Source organism: Pleurodeles waltl, chromosome 7 (genome assembly GCF_031143425.1).
Source record: "Pleurodeles waltl isolate 20211129_DDA chromosome 7, aPleWal1.hap1.20221129, whole genome shotgun sequence".
Classification (NCBI taxonomy): domain Eukaryota; kingdom Metazoa; phylum Chordata; class Amphibia; order Caudata; family Salamandridae; genus Pleurodeles; species Pleurodeles waltl.
This window is the reverse complement of record NC_090446.1, coordinates 1,021,553,398-1,021,567,917: the sequence shown is the minus strand read 5'-3', so window position 1 is coordinate 1,021,567,917 and position 14,520 is coordinate 1,021,553,398. Positions and strand designations below refer to the sequence as shown.

The 14,520-nt window shown below is 46.3% G+C and overlaps 1 protein-coding gene across 1 annotated transcript in view; it reads left to right on the top strand.

Annotated features, from left to right (window-relative positions):
- Positions 1 to 9,695: 9,695 nt before the first annotated feature.
- MAP2K6 (mitogen-activated protein kinase kinase 6) overlaps positions 9,696 to 14,520 on the top strand; it is a 460,161-nt gene continuing 455,336 nt past the window's right edge. The window contains exon 1 of the mRNA XM_069199837.1: positions 9,696 to 10,038. Within this exon, the coding sequence (XP_069055938.1) occupies positions 10,011 to 10,038 (28 nt within the window). The 5' untranslated portion in view covers positions 9,696 to 10,010. The remainder of the gene's footprint in view (positions 10,039 to 14,520) is intronic.

Sequence of the window (14,520 nt, the reverse complement as noted above, 5' to 3'; positions counted from 1 at the left end):
ATGTAGCTGAATATTGATATAGCACCCCCCCTTGTTCTCTATTGATCCCAATGTTGTCTTTTCCTATATGGACCTTGATCAGTATGGATACCCAGCTTTCTTTCCTGCACTGAGGCCCAGAATTGGAGGGGGGTCACATGCATGGCGCATGAGCTTGCAGTCACTTTTGATTAAGTACATTTCTTGTAAGAATATGATGTTGGGGTCTCTGCTACAATAGATCCATATCTAGCGCTGCTTGTTCGGTGAGTTCAGGCCCCTCACATTCAAGGGGGTGAGCTTAAGACAGTGAACGTTCAAGACCATTTGCCATACGAGACGGCATGTGACCCACTCGGATGTATCCAAGGATACCATCTCTCGGTCTCCTCCCCTCTTCGGACAGGAAAACAAGTTTAAAAAGGGCACCATGGCCAGAGGAGCATCCCTACCTATTGTGATCATGTCTAGAATACCGACAAACCATTGCAAGGAAAGGCCTTTTTTTTGGGTAGGAACATTGTGTGGTGTGGAGAAAGCAGGATGTAGTAGTGGCATCAAATGCAAGGATCATAGCATAGTGCAGAGCATATGTCCAGCTCCTCCTCTCTTTCCAGCTACTTTCCTCCTTTCTGATGCTCATTTTGCTATGGTTCGGGAGCAGTTTCTTGTGTACGTTTCAGCACCCCCGCTTGTGGTAGAGGGACTCAAGCACCCGTTTGGTAGCCCTCACTCCAGCTTCTTCAAATGAGAGATGACATTGGCTCTGGCCTCTTCATTTGACCTGTTAACACTTTGTTGGAATCTGGTTTTACTCCAGACGGCCTTCCATTCAGGGCAAAGCTCTTGTAGGCCAACTGAGTCATTTTAGATGGTGTTTGGTCCTTCAGCCTCTGTGGGGAGACCCAGAAGCATGTTGGCTTCTGTTAATAAGTGCAGGAGTCGCTGTCTACCATTTTATTGGAAAATGAGGCAAAAAGGATATCCCCGTTGCTGTCTGAAGTGGCGCTCGTGCATAAAGTCACTGATGGGGGAGTTTCTGTGCTTTCTCAGGATTATTATGGAGAGGTGTCAATTGGGCAGTATTTAAAGGGAGATTTCCATTCTCTCAGGCAATCTTCATATGTGTCTCTTTTTCACTAAAGCAATGGACTCTTGTTAAATTGACTGCCGTGACTTCAGAGTGGGGCATCCAGAGACCGCTATGCCTGTGTGGTGAAGCCTGAGAAGAGGAGCATCCAGATCACCCCTGTGAGAAAACAGGGCTGATTGCAGAGGCCCCATAACTTTTTGCCCCCATTTTCCTCTTTTTGCTGGTGTTTTCCTGACTTTGATGGTGCCCTGGGTACTGCTAACCAGTCCCAGGGCCTGTGCTCTGTGTAAAATGGATATGCAAATTAGGCTAATTATAATGGGCTAAGTTAACCTACCTATAAGTCCCTAGTATATGTTAGGGCATGTAGGTTTAGGGACCACAGCATAGGTGGTGCACACCTAGGTGCACTGCTGAGGTGCCCAGTGTCATTTTAAAAGCAAACCTGCCTTGCTGGCTGCTTTTAAAATAAAGTTATATGCAAATTCGACTTTGGAATTAAAGGTACTTCCAAAGTCTTAAACTACCTTATTTTTACATATAAGTCACCCCTAAGGTGTGCCCTATGTGCCCCTAGGGCTGGGTGCCATGTAACTATAAGCAGGGACTTTATAAAAATAGATTTATAAGCCCTGGTGAGGTAAAAACAGCCAAATTCGTTTTTCCCTCATTGAAGTAAATGGCCTTCATAGGCTAGAATAGGCAGACTTTATTTTAAATTTTAAAGTCTCCTTGAATGTTGCATACCAAGAATTTGGTATCAAATTAATTGTTGTAATAAATCCTACAACTTCCAGTTGTTGGATTTAATATAACTAGTTCAGGTAAAAAGTTTAGACTTTACCTAAAAAGTTGCCAATTTCAGCTCTGCATTGTTTTTGCTGCTGTGCTCTGATTGGCCAGCCTGCAGCAGCTTCTGCCAGGCTGCCTTGATGAGGTGTGAAGTGGCCTGACTTCACACAAAGGAATGTGCTTGGGGGAGAGAATCTCCCCTCAGCAGATGGTGAGGCAGGAAGGGGGAGGGCTGCCAAACTGGTCTTCAAAGGCAGAGAAGGACATTTGCAGCACCCAGCAACACCCCCACATCCTGCAACCCCAGACAATTAGGTGCCCCCTTGATTAGATTAGGAGAGGGCAGGAGAGGAGTGTGTTTATGATTTTTAGCCACACCAGTGGGTGGGCTCAGCCAGATGTAACCTCCAAAAATCAGATTCATCCATGTTGGATTTTTATAGACTGTTGCCTTCTGGGATGGATTTTTGCCACACTTCCCAGGAAGTGGTCATCACAGGGGGACGACCCTGTCCCTGATTGGAGAACCAGGGCCCCCCTGCTTTTCACCCAGGAGCAAGGATAAAACTGGCAGACCTGCACCCACGCCTCAGATCCCCTCCAGAATTCAACAAGAAAGGAACTAAAGAAGAAGAAGGACTGCCCTGCTGGACCCCTGGCCTGCACCTGGACCCTGCACTCAGAAGGACTGCACCAGCTGCACACTTGGGCTTCACCACAAGAAGGACTTTGCCTGGCTTCAACTGGTTCAAGGAGGGACTCCCTGTTTGCTACAGGTGAAAAATTGCTAAACCAGAGTCCCCTGCACCAACTCCTGAAGAAAGCGACCAGCTGACCACTGTCCAGTGGCCAAAAAGGAGTTTGCGCCAGGTGCATTCTGGGAGTTGAAGTCTGCACCCCCCCAAGGACCATCACAGAACTTCTGGACCCTTGGGGTGAGGTGTGGACCCCAAAAGAACCTTAAAAGAACATCTGGGTGAAGCCCCAGAAGTTTGGAAAAGATTTGAGAATTTTTGGAAAAAAGCTCCAGAGAGGGACCGACCGGCCGCGGAAATTCTAGCCGGCTTGCCTCAACCGCGACCCGGCCTGACTTCGTGGTTCGTCCCGGTAAAGAAAAACATCCAAAAAAGAGACTAAGGGCCTCATTATGACCCTGGCGGGCGGCGGAGGCCGCCCGCCAGGATGCCGCCCTCCATAATACCGCTCCGCGGTCAGAAGACCGCGGAGGGTATTATGAGTTTTTCCCTGGGCTGGCGGGCGGTCTCCAAAAGACCGCCCCCCAGCCCAGGGAAAAACTCCCTTCCCACGAGGATGCCGGCTCGTAATCGAGCCGGCGGAGTGGGAAGGTGCGACGGGTGCTACTGCACCCGTCGCGTATTTCACTGTCTGCTACGCAGACAGTGAAATACTAGCGGGCCCTCTTACGGGGGCCCCTGCAGAGCCCATGCCATTGGCATGGGCACTGCAGGGGCCCCCAGGGGCCCCACGACAATCCTTACCGCCATCCTGTTCCTGGCGGGCGAGCCGCCAGGAACAGGATGGCGGTAAGGATTGTCAGAATCCCCTCGGCGGCGCAGCGAGCTGCGCCGCCTTGGAGGATTCTTAGGGGCAGTGGAAAACCGGCAGGAGACCGCCGGTTTTCCCGTTCTGACCGCGGCCAAAGCGCCGCGGTCAGAATGCCCAAGGGAGCACCGCCGGCCTGTCGGCGGTGCTCCCGCCCCCGTTGGCCCTGGCGGTTCTCTACCGCCAGGGTCATAATGAGGCCCTATGAGTTTTTCCCTGGGCTGGCGGGCGGTCTCCAAAAGACCGCCCGCCAGCCCAGGGAAAAACTCCCTTCCCACGAGGATGCCGGCTCGTAATCGAGCCGGCGGAGTGGGAAGGTGCGACGGGTGCTACTGCACCCGTCGCGTATTTCACTGTCTGCTACGCAGACAGTGAAATACTAGCGGGGCCCTCTTACGGGGGCCCCTGCAGTGCCCATGCCATTGGCATGGGCACTGCAGGGGCCCCCAGGGGCCCCAAGACAATCCTTACCGCCATCCTGTTCCTGGCGGGCGAGCCGCCAGGAACAGGATGGCGGTAAGGATTGTCAGAATCCCCTCGCCGGCGCAGCTCGCCTTGGAGGATTCTTAGGGGCAGTGGAAAACCGGCGGGAGACCGCCGGTTTTCCCGTTCTGACCGCGGCCAAAGTGCCGCGGTCAGAATGCCCAAGGGAGCACCGCCGGCCTGTCGGCGGTGCGCCCGCCCCCGTTGGCCCTGGCGGTTCTCTACCGCCAGGGTCATAATGAGGCCCTAAGTCAGAAGGTAACTTTTTAACCGAGGCCTCCCGCGACCTGTAGCCGAGCAGGGCTCCATCGCGGTCGGCCTGAAAGTTTGACTTTGCCCCGGTCGAGGTGCAACCAGATGACCCGATTGGCGCTTTTTGTTTCTAAGCGCTAGAAAAGTAATAATTCTTTAAAAATTCATATCTCCGGTTCCCCTGAACCGATTTTAATCGTTTTTGTGTCATTTTCAAGATAAAAATATAAACTATTTTTATAAATTGGTTTGGGATTTTTAAACTGTTTCCTGTGTTTTATTTAATGACTGTTTTGTGATATTTGAATGCTTTACACTTTGTCTCCTAAGTTAAGCCTTGACGCTCGTTGCCAAGCTACCAAGGGTTGAGCTGGGATTAATTTACTGAGACCTAACTGTACCTATGTGGAGGTTAGTGGCTTGTTGCTAGGTGTAGGTACCTACCTGCCCTACCAATAACCCATTTTCCAACAACCCCACATAGTCGTTAAGAGAACTTGAGTAAAGCCCAAAATACCATTGGCTTACATGCCTTTGGGAATTCCTCTGATCAGAATGTTATTACGTTGGCTTGTGTTTTCCAAGTCTTCTTGCTTAACTTGGAGGTCCATCTTCTAAAGACTGAGGGCCTCTTTACAGCCATGGCGGTCATGAGACTGCCAGGGCTGTGGTGGAGGTCGGACCACCTCCAAAGCAGCGGTCTCTGCGGTCTCAATCTCGCAGGGCGCAGCTGCTTGCAGCTCTGTCCTCTGGATTACGAGGCCCCTTTCTGCCAACCTTGGCATGGTGGTAGCCCCGCCATGTGATGGCTGGCAGAAAGGGGGTGCTGGGGGCCCCTGCACTTGGCATGGTTAACACCCTGTTCACTGCAGGGCTGGCGGGCGGAAACATGGTGTTCTGGCCGCACTGGCGGTCAGGTGGCGGTACAAGTTTGGCGGCCTCATAATGAGGGCCTGAATCTTGTGCCACACGAGTTTCTGTGGGCCCTCCCCCTTCTGCCTTTCCCCTTGTGAGTAGATTATGACCAGTACTTGCCACGGAGAGTTTGCGGTGCTGTTTGCTTCACACCATTGTGATTTGGTTGTAAAGGGCACATTGCTATGTGTGGCACCAGGAGGGAGAGATGGTCAAATCTAGGTCCTCCAGATGCTACAGGTTCATAAGTAATCGGCCAGTACAGAGGGGACCTCCCAGCCACCATCCGGGGTCTGGGGTGGTCAAGGATGTTCTCCAAGGTGATAGTCAAGAATGTACCTCGCTGAGTAAAGATGCTCAAAATAGGAGTTGTATGTGTTCAGTGTGACTCAGAAGAGTCCTACTTAGTCACAGGGAGATCTTGGAAGAGTTGCAATATGTAATAGCCGCTGACTCAGGTATTGTGAGGAGTCTTCTTGGCCCCCATGGGGTGCACTTCTTTTGAGAGTCTTGTGTGCAGTTTATTGTGGAGAAAACTAGTAGGGCCTCCAATGCAGTTCAAGATGGGAAGTGCAGGGCATGATGTGCAGATGGAATCCTCCAGGACAGCTCCACCTTTGGCTATGCTCCCCCAGTGGTAGTAAAGGAGAGGTTTAGGCTCTTTCAACAGTGGAAGGACCTCTCAAGTGAATCTGCTCTGGGGCCACCCAAGCATCTCAAGTCCCTGTCCATGGTGTTTGTTGTGAGGGGGCACGGGGCAAGGGGCAAAGAGTGACAAAGTACAGGTCCGGGTACAATGATTCTCTGCCCTTCATTACACCCGTACATGAGTATGGGATTAGGGCATCACTGGTCCTCCAGAGCCCAATCCCCTGCCAAAAGACCCCAGTGGCATAAACCTTATTATAGTCTTGCTGGGTCCCGTGCACCTGCTCCTGGTCTTTTCACATGGTGGGGCTCCACCAGATCCAGTCTGATCTTTTCACATTGTGAGGATATACCACATCCAGTGTCTCACAGTCATGTGGGACCCCCCCCCCCCACTGGCCTACACGTGAGTGATAGAGGGGCAATAACAGGGGGTTACGTGGTCCCTGCGTGGGAGTAACATTCAGAGACCCCACGAAGATCAAGGTGTGGAGGCTCCACCAGTTGCAATAGTGTCATGGGATGTAAGGAGGCTGCAATTTAATGAGCCACCAGTTGGAGTCCAACACTCATAGAATAATGGCCGAAGGTATGTATGATGCAGCTGCCTCACTGTGGACAGTATCGGGGGAAAGCACATCAGTGGATGCTAGACTCTAGTGCCCACCCAGTGCTGATAGGGATCCAATGAGCAGTTGGGGCCTTGTGGGGTCAATGCCCAATGAGCCTCTGTCTCTGTAAGGCCTCCATGTGCGCCTTGGCGAACACATAATGGGGGTTGGTACTTATGGCTTACTGCAGTTGGCTCAGTGGTGCCTTCTTTCACGGTAGACACAGCGGCCCAGCCTCTGGGTCCAAACTGAAATGGCATGGCAGGCAAAATAACTGATGGATTAAACTCAGATCTGTGATTAGGGGTGAATGTTTGATTTGCTCTGCATTCCGTCCACCATCTTTTGTTTTTGCATTTGTTGAGCCAAGTGGGAAGGGTATGCCCAGACGTGGGTCCCGTGCTTGCTATGCCACCAGATACAAGCTAGCCTGGCTGATGAAGTGTGATACCCTGAAACCGGTACCTTGATGCTTGTTTCTGGTTCAGGGAGGAGCTGGTCTGGCAGTTCGAGCTGGACTGTTCCCATGGAGAACAGGGTCAAGACTGATTTGCATATGGCTGGGTCCAAACTGAAATGGCATGACACGCAAAAAAACTGATGGATTAAACCCAGATCTGTGACTGAGGGTGAATGTTTGATTTGCACTGCATTCTGTCCATCATCTTTTGCTTTTGTTTTTACCTCTCTTTTCCGGCAGGAGCGCTTGGGCTGAAGTTGCTTAGGTTTGTGATCGGAGAAGAAAAGATGCCCGCTGCATCTGATGATATGTGGGCCTCATATGAGATAAATGTATAGGTAGTGGATTCAGGTTCTTGTGGTACATAGCGCTGGATGCAGTGTCTACAGTGGTAGGATTACAGTTTCTTTTTTATTGAATTTCTTTGTAATTAAGTCAAGAACAACAACAGTTGAATTCATAAAGTGTGCAATGCATCCAATTGCCCCATCCCTCCCAGCACATTCACATAGGCAGGTATAAAACCCATCGCACATAGTAAAAAAACAAGCATTGGTAACGTCAATAGGTCTTGCCTTTAGGACCTTATAAATGTTTAGCCGTGCAGTACATTATCCTGATTACTTGTGTTTGAAAGATGTGAGGATGCTGTTGTGGTGGTTGTTATATTGCTGCTAGTTGCCTGGTATCATTATCTCTAAGCATAGTGAGCCTGAGTTGGAGTTTGGTGGTAATGTACATTTCTCCACTTTCTTGAAGAAATGGGAAAAGCAGGTAAGAAGGTCTGAACCCATATGATATAATACAATCATCAACTAATTTCTGCTCTCCGGTCTGGTCTTACATAATTAAGATACCATAACAAATTAATACCGAACTGAAAGTCATGCTTAACCAATAGTAGGTATCAAATTGTTGTTATCCTAAATATATTGATCTAGTGTACAGCAATTAAACATACATTCATAACCCCCCTAGCTTGCTTACAAAATTGTACAATTTTACTATAAATTTGCAAAAAGCAAAGGTAAAGTGAACTGATTCAATAACCTGCTACCCTACCCGCCTCCCCTAGTGTTTAGAAACCGGTCTCAAACGAATTCCACTGCACTTTGGTCCTTTATGGCCACACTACATCAAATAACTAAACTATGTAAAGATCAGTGTCAAATGTGTATTTCCAACAAATCCATCAACAACCATGTCTACATCCAGGACTGTGTCAGATTAAAGTAATACCAAGCAGCTGTCCCATCAAAAGGGAAGAACAGAATGTTTCAGACAGACATGTCTTTGAGTGTCACGCTGACATGGTGATAAGTTTGACTTACCACTGCTTACATTCGGAATAACATTTTGGACAATTGCAGGGGCTCCATATACACTAAAAAGAAGTACTGGAAACAGGAATCAACTACAGATTACTGACCATCTGCAGCATCTAGTGGTATCTGTGAATTTCCTCTCACAAGGCTAACAATGGAGATGTGTACTCTCTGCTTCTAAGGTGTTCTGTCATATTATCCACTCTCTGCATTGAATGTGTGTCAAAGACATCAATTCGATTGACTTGTTTGAAGCCATAGGCTGTTAGGTTATGACATGCTGTATGGAACATTTTTAAATCTTTTCTGTTTCTATAAACGTTTTGCACACAGAGCGGTACAAAAACACTGTCCTACTCATTTTTGGGAGAATTTTAAGTCTTGCTTTCCTCTTTGATCGAGAGTAGCTATATCCACAACATACATGACATTCTCCAGAGTGAGAAATTGATCACTGATCTATGACAATTTCAGACCGTGTACCTAACTCATGATAAGTAAATTGTCTATGACAAACGACAGACATGATCAGCAAGTATACTCTTAATTGAGAATATTTCTTGTTACAGCTGACTGTAATGATTAGCTCTCATGGACGGTTATAACAGATCAATAATGTCCAATCCTGCACTGTCGTAAGACATGTATTATAGGCTATAGGAGAAGTTCTGACAAATAGCAAGAAATTTAACGGAGATAGTTTTTTATTTATTTCACTGGTACCTAAAGCCCTTTATAGAATTAAGACAATAAAAAAGTATCTATTAGCCAACAGTTTAAAGCCTGTTGTGAAGGATACACAAAAATAAGCAGAACAGGGATTTTTTTTTAGCCTTTCTCAAAACAATAAAGTTTTCTACTGTTCTTTGCTCCAGAGGAAGACTGTGTTGAACCTCGAGACCAGATCCTATAAGAAGCAAACTCCTGCATGGACCTTCTCAGTATGCAAGATGTACAATAGCCGTAGATTCTTCAGGCACAATGAAAAGAATAAAGTCTATGACTACAGAACGTTAGAGGTCTGGTTATTCGTGTCTGTAGAAAGCTCTGTGTCTTACTCAGAAACACTTAGAGTGGAACCTAACTCTGAAAAGACACCACCACATGACAAAGTCCCTGAGATTTTTTCTTACCCGATGTAATAATCTTATAGAATTATATATGCTTTTACTATTTTTTTTATTTTAAAATATAAAAAATAATTCACGTTTAAGAAAGATTGTGTGACATAGATACCAATACTTCTAAGAATCAAACACGTGTCAATGTACTGAAGAGAATAACCGTCATGTATTTAAAAAATGGTCATATATTTATGGGGAAATTCGCATAAAAATGTTAAATCAGATGAGCTAACGTACTTGCTTACATTCAGTATATTTTTCTTTACCATAGTAATTATAAAAATGGTTTAACGAACGAGCTTTGGTTGTTAGTCGTACAAAGTAAACACACTTCCGAGTAGGGATTGAGAACTATCGTTCAAAGTTAACGACGGAACTAAACATGGCCGCCGACCTTTACACTACATTGCCCAAAAGGCCAAGTGGCTATAGAGAACATTGCGCGTGCGCTCTCCCCTCGCCCTCTCCCCCGCCTTCTCTCCTTGCTTCCAAGTTTGGAACGTTGAGCCGACAGCCCCGGCCCATCATGTAGCCAGCGCAGCTCTGCAACTCCTCCTCCGCTTTGGACACCAGGCTCTCCGGCTGTGCACCGCGCCGTGCATCTGGACGTCACTAGCCCACGCGCCCAGCTCCAGCCACCGGCCGGAAAAAGTGCAGTTGCAACAAGCCGGGGGCGGCGGCTGCCGCCTGCACCCCTCTCGCTCCCCACCAGTGGCTCCCGGGGCTTTGTGCTCCCTTCCCCCAGTGCGCGCGGCCCAAGGGAAGATGTCTCAGCAGAGAGGAGCAGGCGGAGGTAAGGTGACTGCAAACGCAAAATATGCAAAAACCGCGGCAAGATTTCGGGAGTGCATGGGTACAACTCGGGGTCAGCTCATGCACTATGACCTCCCATATTCCCCCAGCTCCTGGTGCCTCCCCGAGTCCTCGGTCACCATACCGCTGCAGTGCTCCTGCATTGACCTCAGTGCATTCCTCTCCCAATGATCAGCTAAGAGGGATTTAGTGTGCAAGAGATCATGCATTTTAAAGGGTTACATTTCCGTGCGTTGTTTAAGAAAAAAAAAGATCACAACCCAGACACAAAAGAAAAGCATGCAGGATTGTAGCAGTGGCCAAGTTGCAACCGGATCTTACTGTGCATGCAAAACCTTGCACTGGTTTGCAGAGCAAGACCTGCTCTACAGCTTGTGCCAGTCAGCAGGAGTTGGGCTAGGAATCCTGAGGCAACACTTCATGTAAAAGGCCATTTCTGTAACATAGTGTTGTGCAGAAGGGTTCAGCCTGAAAGTGTCATAAATGCAGTTCTTGTTTTAGATGCATTATAGCGTTTTCAATATATTTTTGCCGAATGGCTGCAGCCAGCTTTAATGTACATAAACAGAACAGGCATATGCATGCAAACTTAAAATCCGCCTAAAGCTATTGCAAGCTGTTAACGTGCAAAAAATTGGCAGCTGACCGCCATTCTTTGCATTCGATCAACTCATGCAAGCTGCAGCTTTTTAGCGGTGCAGATGAAATTCAGCTGTCTGGTATTTGCAAAATACATTAATCTTGCAAGCGTGTTCAATTAAATATAATTGCATGCTTATAGTGTGTGCTTTGCAAGAGAACTGCAGTTGCAGAAGTTTGTCTAAATATTGCCCGCAACGAGGGTAGGAGGCACATTGTTATTCGTTCCTAAGCCATAAGCAAAATAGCTCACAATAATTTTACATTATACCCCGACAGTAAATGCATGCACAAGCAGTGTACTATTTGACCGTAGAATCTTTACATGCAGTCTGTAACTTTAGTGTATGGCTTTTATTTACTTTGCAAAACAGCTGACGTTTGCAATCGCAGCCTTGTCTTTTTGCGTGCTAGCCGGGGTTTACAGTTGAATGCATCATTTACGCAAAAAAAAGATGGTGGTACCTCTTGTACATGTGTAATTAAAGTCTTAAACAACGCGTGACGTTTCTTAGCAAAGTTGTTCACTGCTTTTTGAAGCATCCGTTTTTGGGCTTTCAACGTGCGTTTGATGCTTTGGTACTACATATAAACATGCATTTCCGTGTGCTTGAACCTATATCTGGTTAAATACAAGAGGACATGTATTCACCTTGGCTTAATATCTGGGGTTTAGCTTGCTGTATTTTGGTATTTGGTTGTGTATGAAAACAAGTTTCCTTGTCCCAAGTCCTTTATAACCTACAAGTATTAAGTCGATGTGTTATTTGCTAAGTAATAGCAAAGCCGCAGTTGTCAGGGACCTGCAGCAACTGGGAAATAAACCCAGTCCAATAATTGCATGTAGCTTAATTGTATTAGTTTATACCAGATGATGTGCCAGATTCATAACGATATTAACTAGGTACTTTAAAAGCTTTGTGTGGCTGGGATACTTGTCAAACGATTGCAATTAGGGTAAAAATAAATTGGCCAAATGCTGCAACGTTTTAAGAAGTGTAAATTCATTTCAGGATGTTTGGCATTGAGCTTGTAGGGGTTAGATAACATTCTCTGAATTGTGCCGTTACCACTTTCTTTAAAATAAAGGCAACCTGCCTATATATATTTATGCATCTCCATGCCTTTTTGGAAGTGCAGATATGTCTGCAGTATAGCGTATAAGATTATTTTTTTTGTACTTGTTGAAAAAAATAACCATGTTTTTCCAACATATATTTAAACATTTTTGAAATTCTGACATTGCAAGTCAGGGCACTTTGGTACACGTATGGTGGAGAACCGTGATGTTTCTCTGCAGGGCTGCACCCAGCGGAAGTGCTGCAGCCTGGCAAAAATGAAGGGCTGCATTGTTCTCCACAAGTTAATTGTTGCACTCGCACAGCCTGCTGTTGCAATCACTTTAAATTGTACAAATAGGTAGGTCCTCTAAAGCGCAAAGACAAATCGGTTGCTTTCGAGCTAGGTTCTCCACAAATACCAACGCATGCCTACATCAGAGGCATGCTGAGGAGTGCTACGGTATTTTGACAGCAGTGCTCCCTGGTGTCATCTGTACTTATTCCATGACATCTGCCGCACATAGAATCCGTGCACGAACTTTATCCAACATGGCATGGGTGATTTGCAGAACATCATGTAGCCAGTCATTTGTACCGAACTGTGATCCGATATTGCCTTTACCATAGTACTGTCGCAGGAATATCCTTCATGCAGCACACCATGCTGTTACACTTTCACAGTCCACTCGCCAATGAAGCGGTGATGATGACTTTCATTCACTTATTGTTTTATCACAGTCTGAAATAAAGAGTCAGTTTTCATGTGAGTTCAACATTAGCTTGGTGTCCAGCTTCAATACCTTTATATGTAGAAGTACCTGAAATGGGAGCGTTGGCTCCAAAGACATGGCGGGGCTCCGCTTGTGTTCTTTCTGAGTGCCCACCTAGCTCCAGCTCTTGTCCCCTAAAGCGCAGAACTGGAATTACATCACCAGGCTGGGAGTGACTTGACTGGAAGATGAGCAGGGTCAAATACACTACCTCACCCACAACTTATGTTTGTAGTCTCTGTTAGAACATACAGTTAAAAGCCATTCTGGACCTTTTGACAAGCAGGTGGAAGGAACAAGAGGGTAAAGTGGGAGTAAATAGATCAAGAGGAACTTAAACCCACTGACACGTCAGATTGAGAAATCTAAGGAGAGTCAGGTTCAGAATTTAGAGAGGATGAAATGGCTGGTGAGTGAGAGCACTTGACCACTAGATGGGTTGGAGTTTCACCTGGAATTTCAGTCTGCATCATCTTCTTCTCTGCAGGCAACATCTGAGAAGGGCGATCGTTCTGCAGATAACAGTTCAAAGGGGTACTCACAAGGTGTTCTTTAAATATAAGGAATTTCGTGTGATTATGTGTCAGTCTCTCTGGGCTGTGACCATGGATCTGGTGATGTCAGTGATTATATATGGGTGGGACTCATCATTTTGATAATTCTAGTAGTTGTCACAAGACTTGACAAGCAGAAGCTCTCCATGTGACAGAAGAAAGAAATAAGTTATCCATCTCTGGTAAACATATACCTTCATCTTCAGCTTGGCATCTCGACGTTGCACTTCTGTGTTACCTCAGAGCAGTGTTCTTCCATTCAGATGCGGGGTGGTTGTGCAAATCTTCCTTTTAAACGTGAGTTTGACAGGAAAAATAGTTGCGCTATGTGGAATGCCATGGTAGGCACAAAGAGTTTGAAATGGTGTTTCAGAGTTGCAGCAGTTGGTAACTTTAGCAACCTGGAGTGGCTTCTTCAAAGTGGCCTTGAAATGTTTAACTGTCTCATTGACCTGAGGCCACTATGGTGCTATCTCTCAGTGTCCGAAACCAGCAAATTCTATAAACTCTCACCCACAGAATGATGGACTATTATTCAACTTTCACACTTTGGGAACACAAAATGTGGAGAACACCTTGCTAAGAGCTGGTATGTTATCTCAGAGACGGTACTGGGCATAGCCATGACCTCTGGGGAAAAATGAGCGTTCACCATTGATAACTAAGTAGTACATTCCAGTCAAAATGGCCCCAAAAAAGTCAACCACATCTTCACTCCACACCTTTTGTGGGGACTTGAAACATCTTAGGGTCTGAGGGTGGCAGTCCCCGCTCACGGCTCTGTATACGTGGCATTCTCGTACTTCCTTTTGTTAAAGAAAGTAACCACACTTTTTGCTTATGCTTGCTTGGCAGCCACCACACCTTGATGCTGTTCAAATGAAGGGTTGATTGCTTGCCATTTAATATGCACAAGGGATTTCAAAACAAGTTCCTGTGAATACCAACTTGTTGGTATGATGGGAGAGTTCACTTTGCACATGACAGAAAGCTTAAAGATCTTTCCTTTTGCTCTGGGGTGTTGTTTGTGAGCACTTTTCTAAGTCACTCCACCTCTGACTCATTAAGATTGGGTCTAGTAAAGATGTTTGGATAATGTCTTGTTCTTTATTGTAATTGGTCAACATTTTCTGTTCACATCTGAGAGGAGTCATTTCAAATGTTCCAAGTAGAAATCTCGAAACAAAATCAGTAGGATTTTTGCCCTTGCCAGGACAATGGATTATTTTGAATTTGTAATCTTGAAGGGAGAGGTCCCACATTTCTATTTGTGTTGACATTCGGTTTTCCAAATATTGTAAACAAAGGTTGATGGTCAGTTACAAAGGTGAATGATTTACCATAAAAAGAGAAAAAAAGTGCTCACAGGCCCAGGACACTGCAAGGCTCTCCTTTTTTGCTCGCAAGTATGCTATTTTCGGCTTTGAGACACTGTATT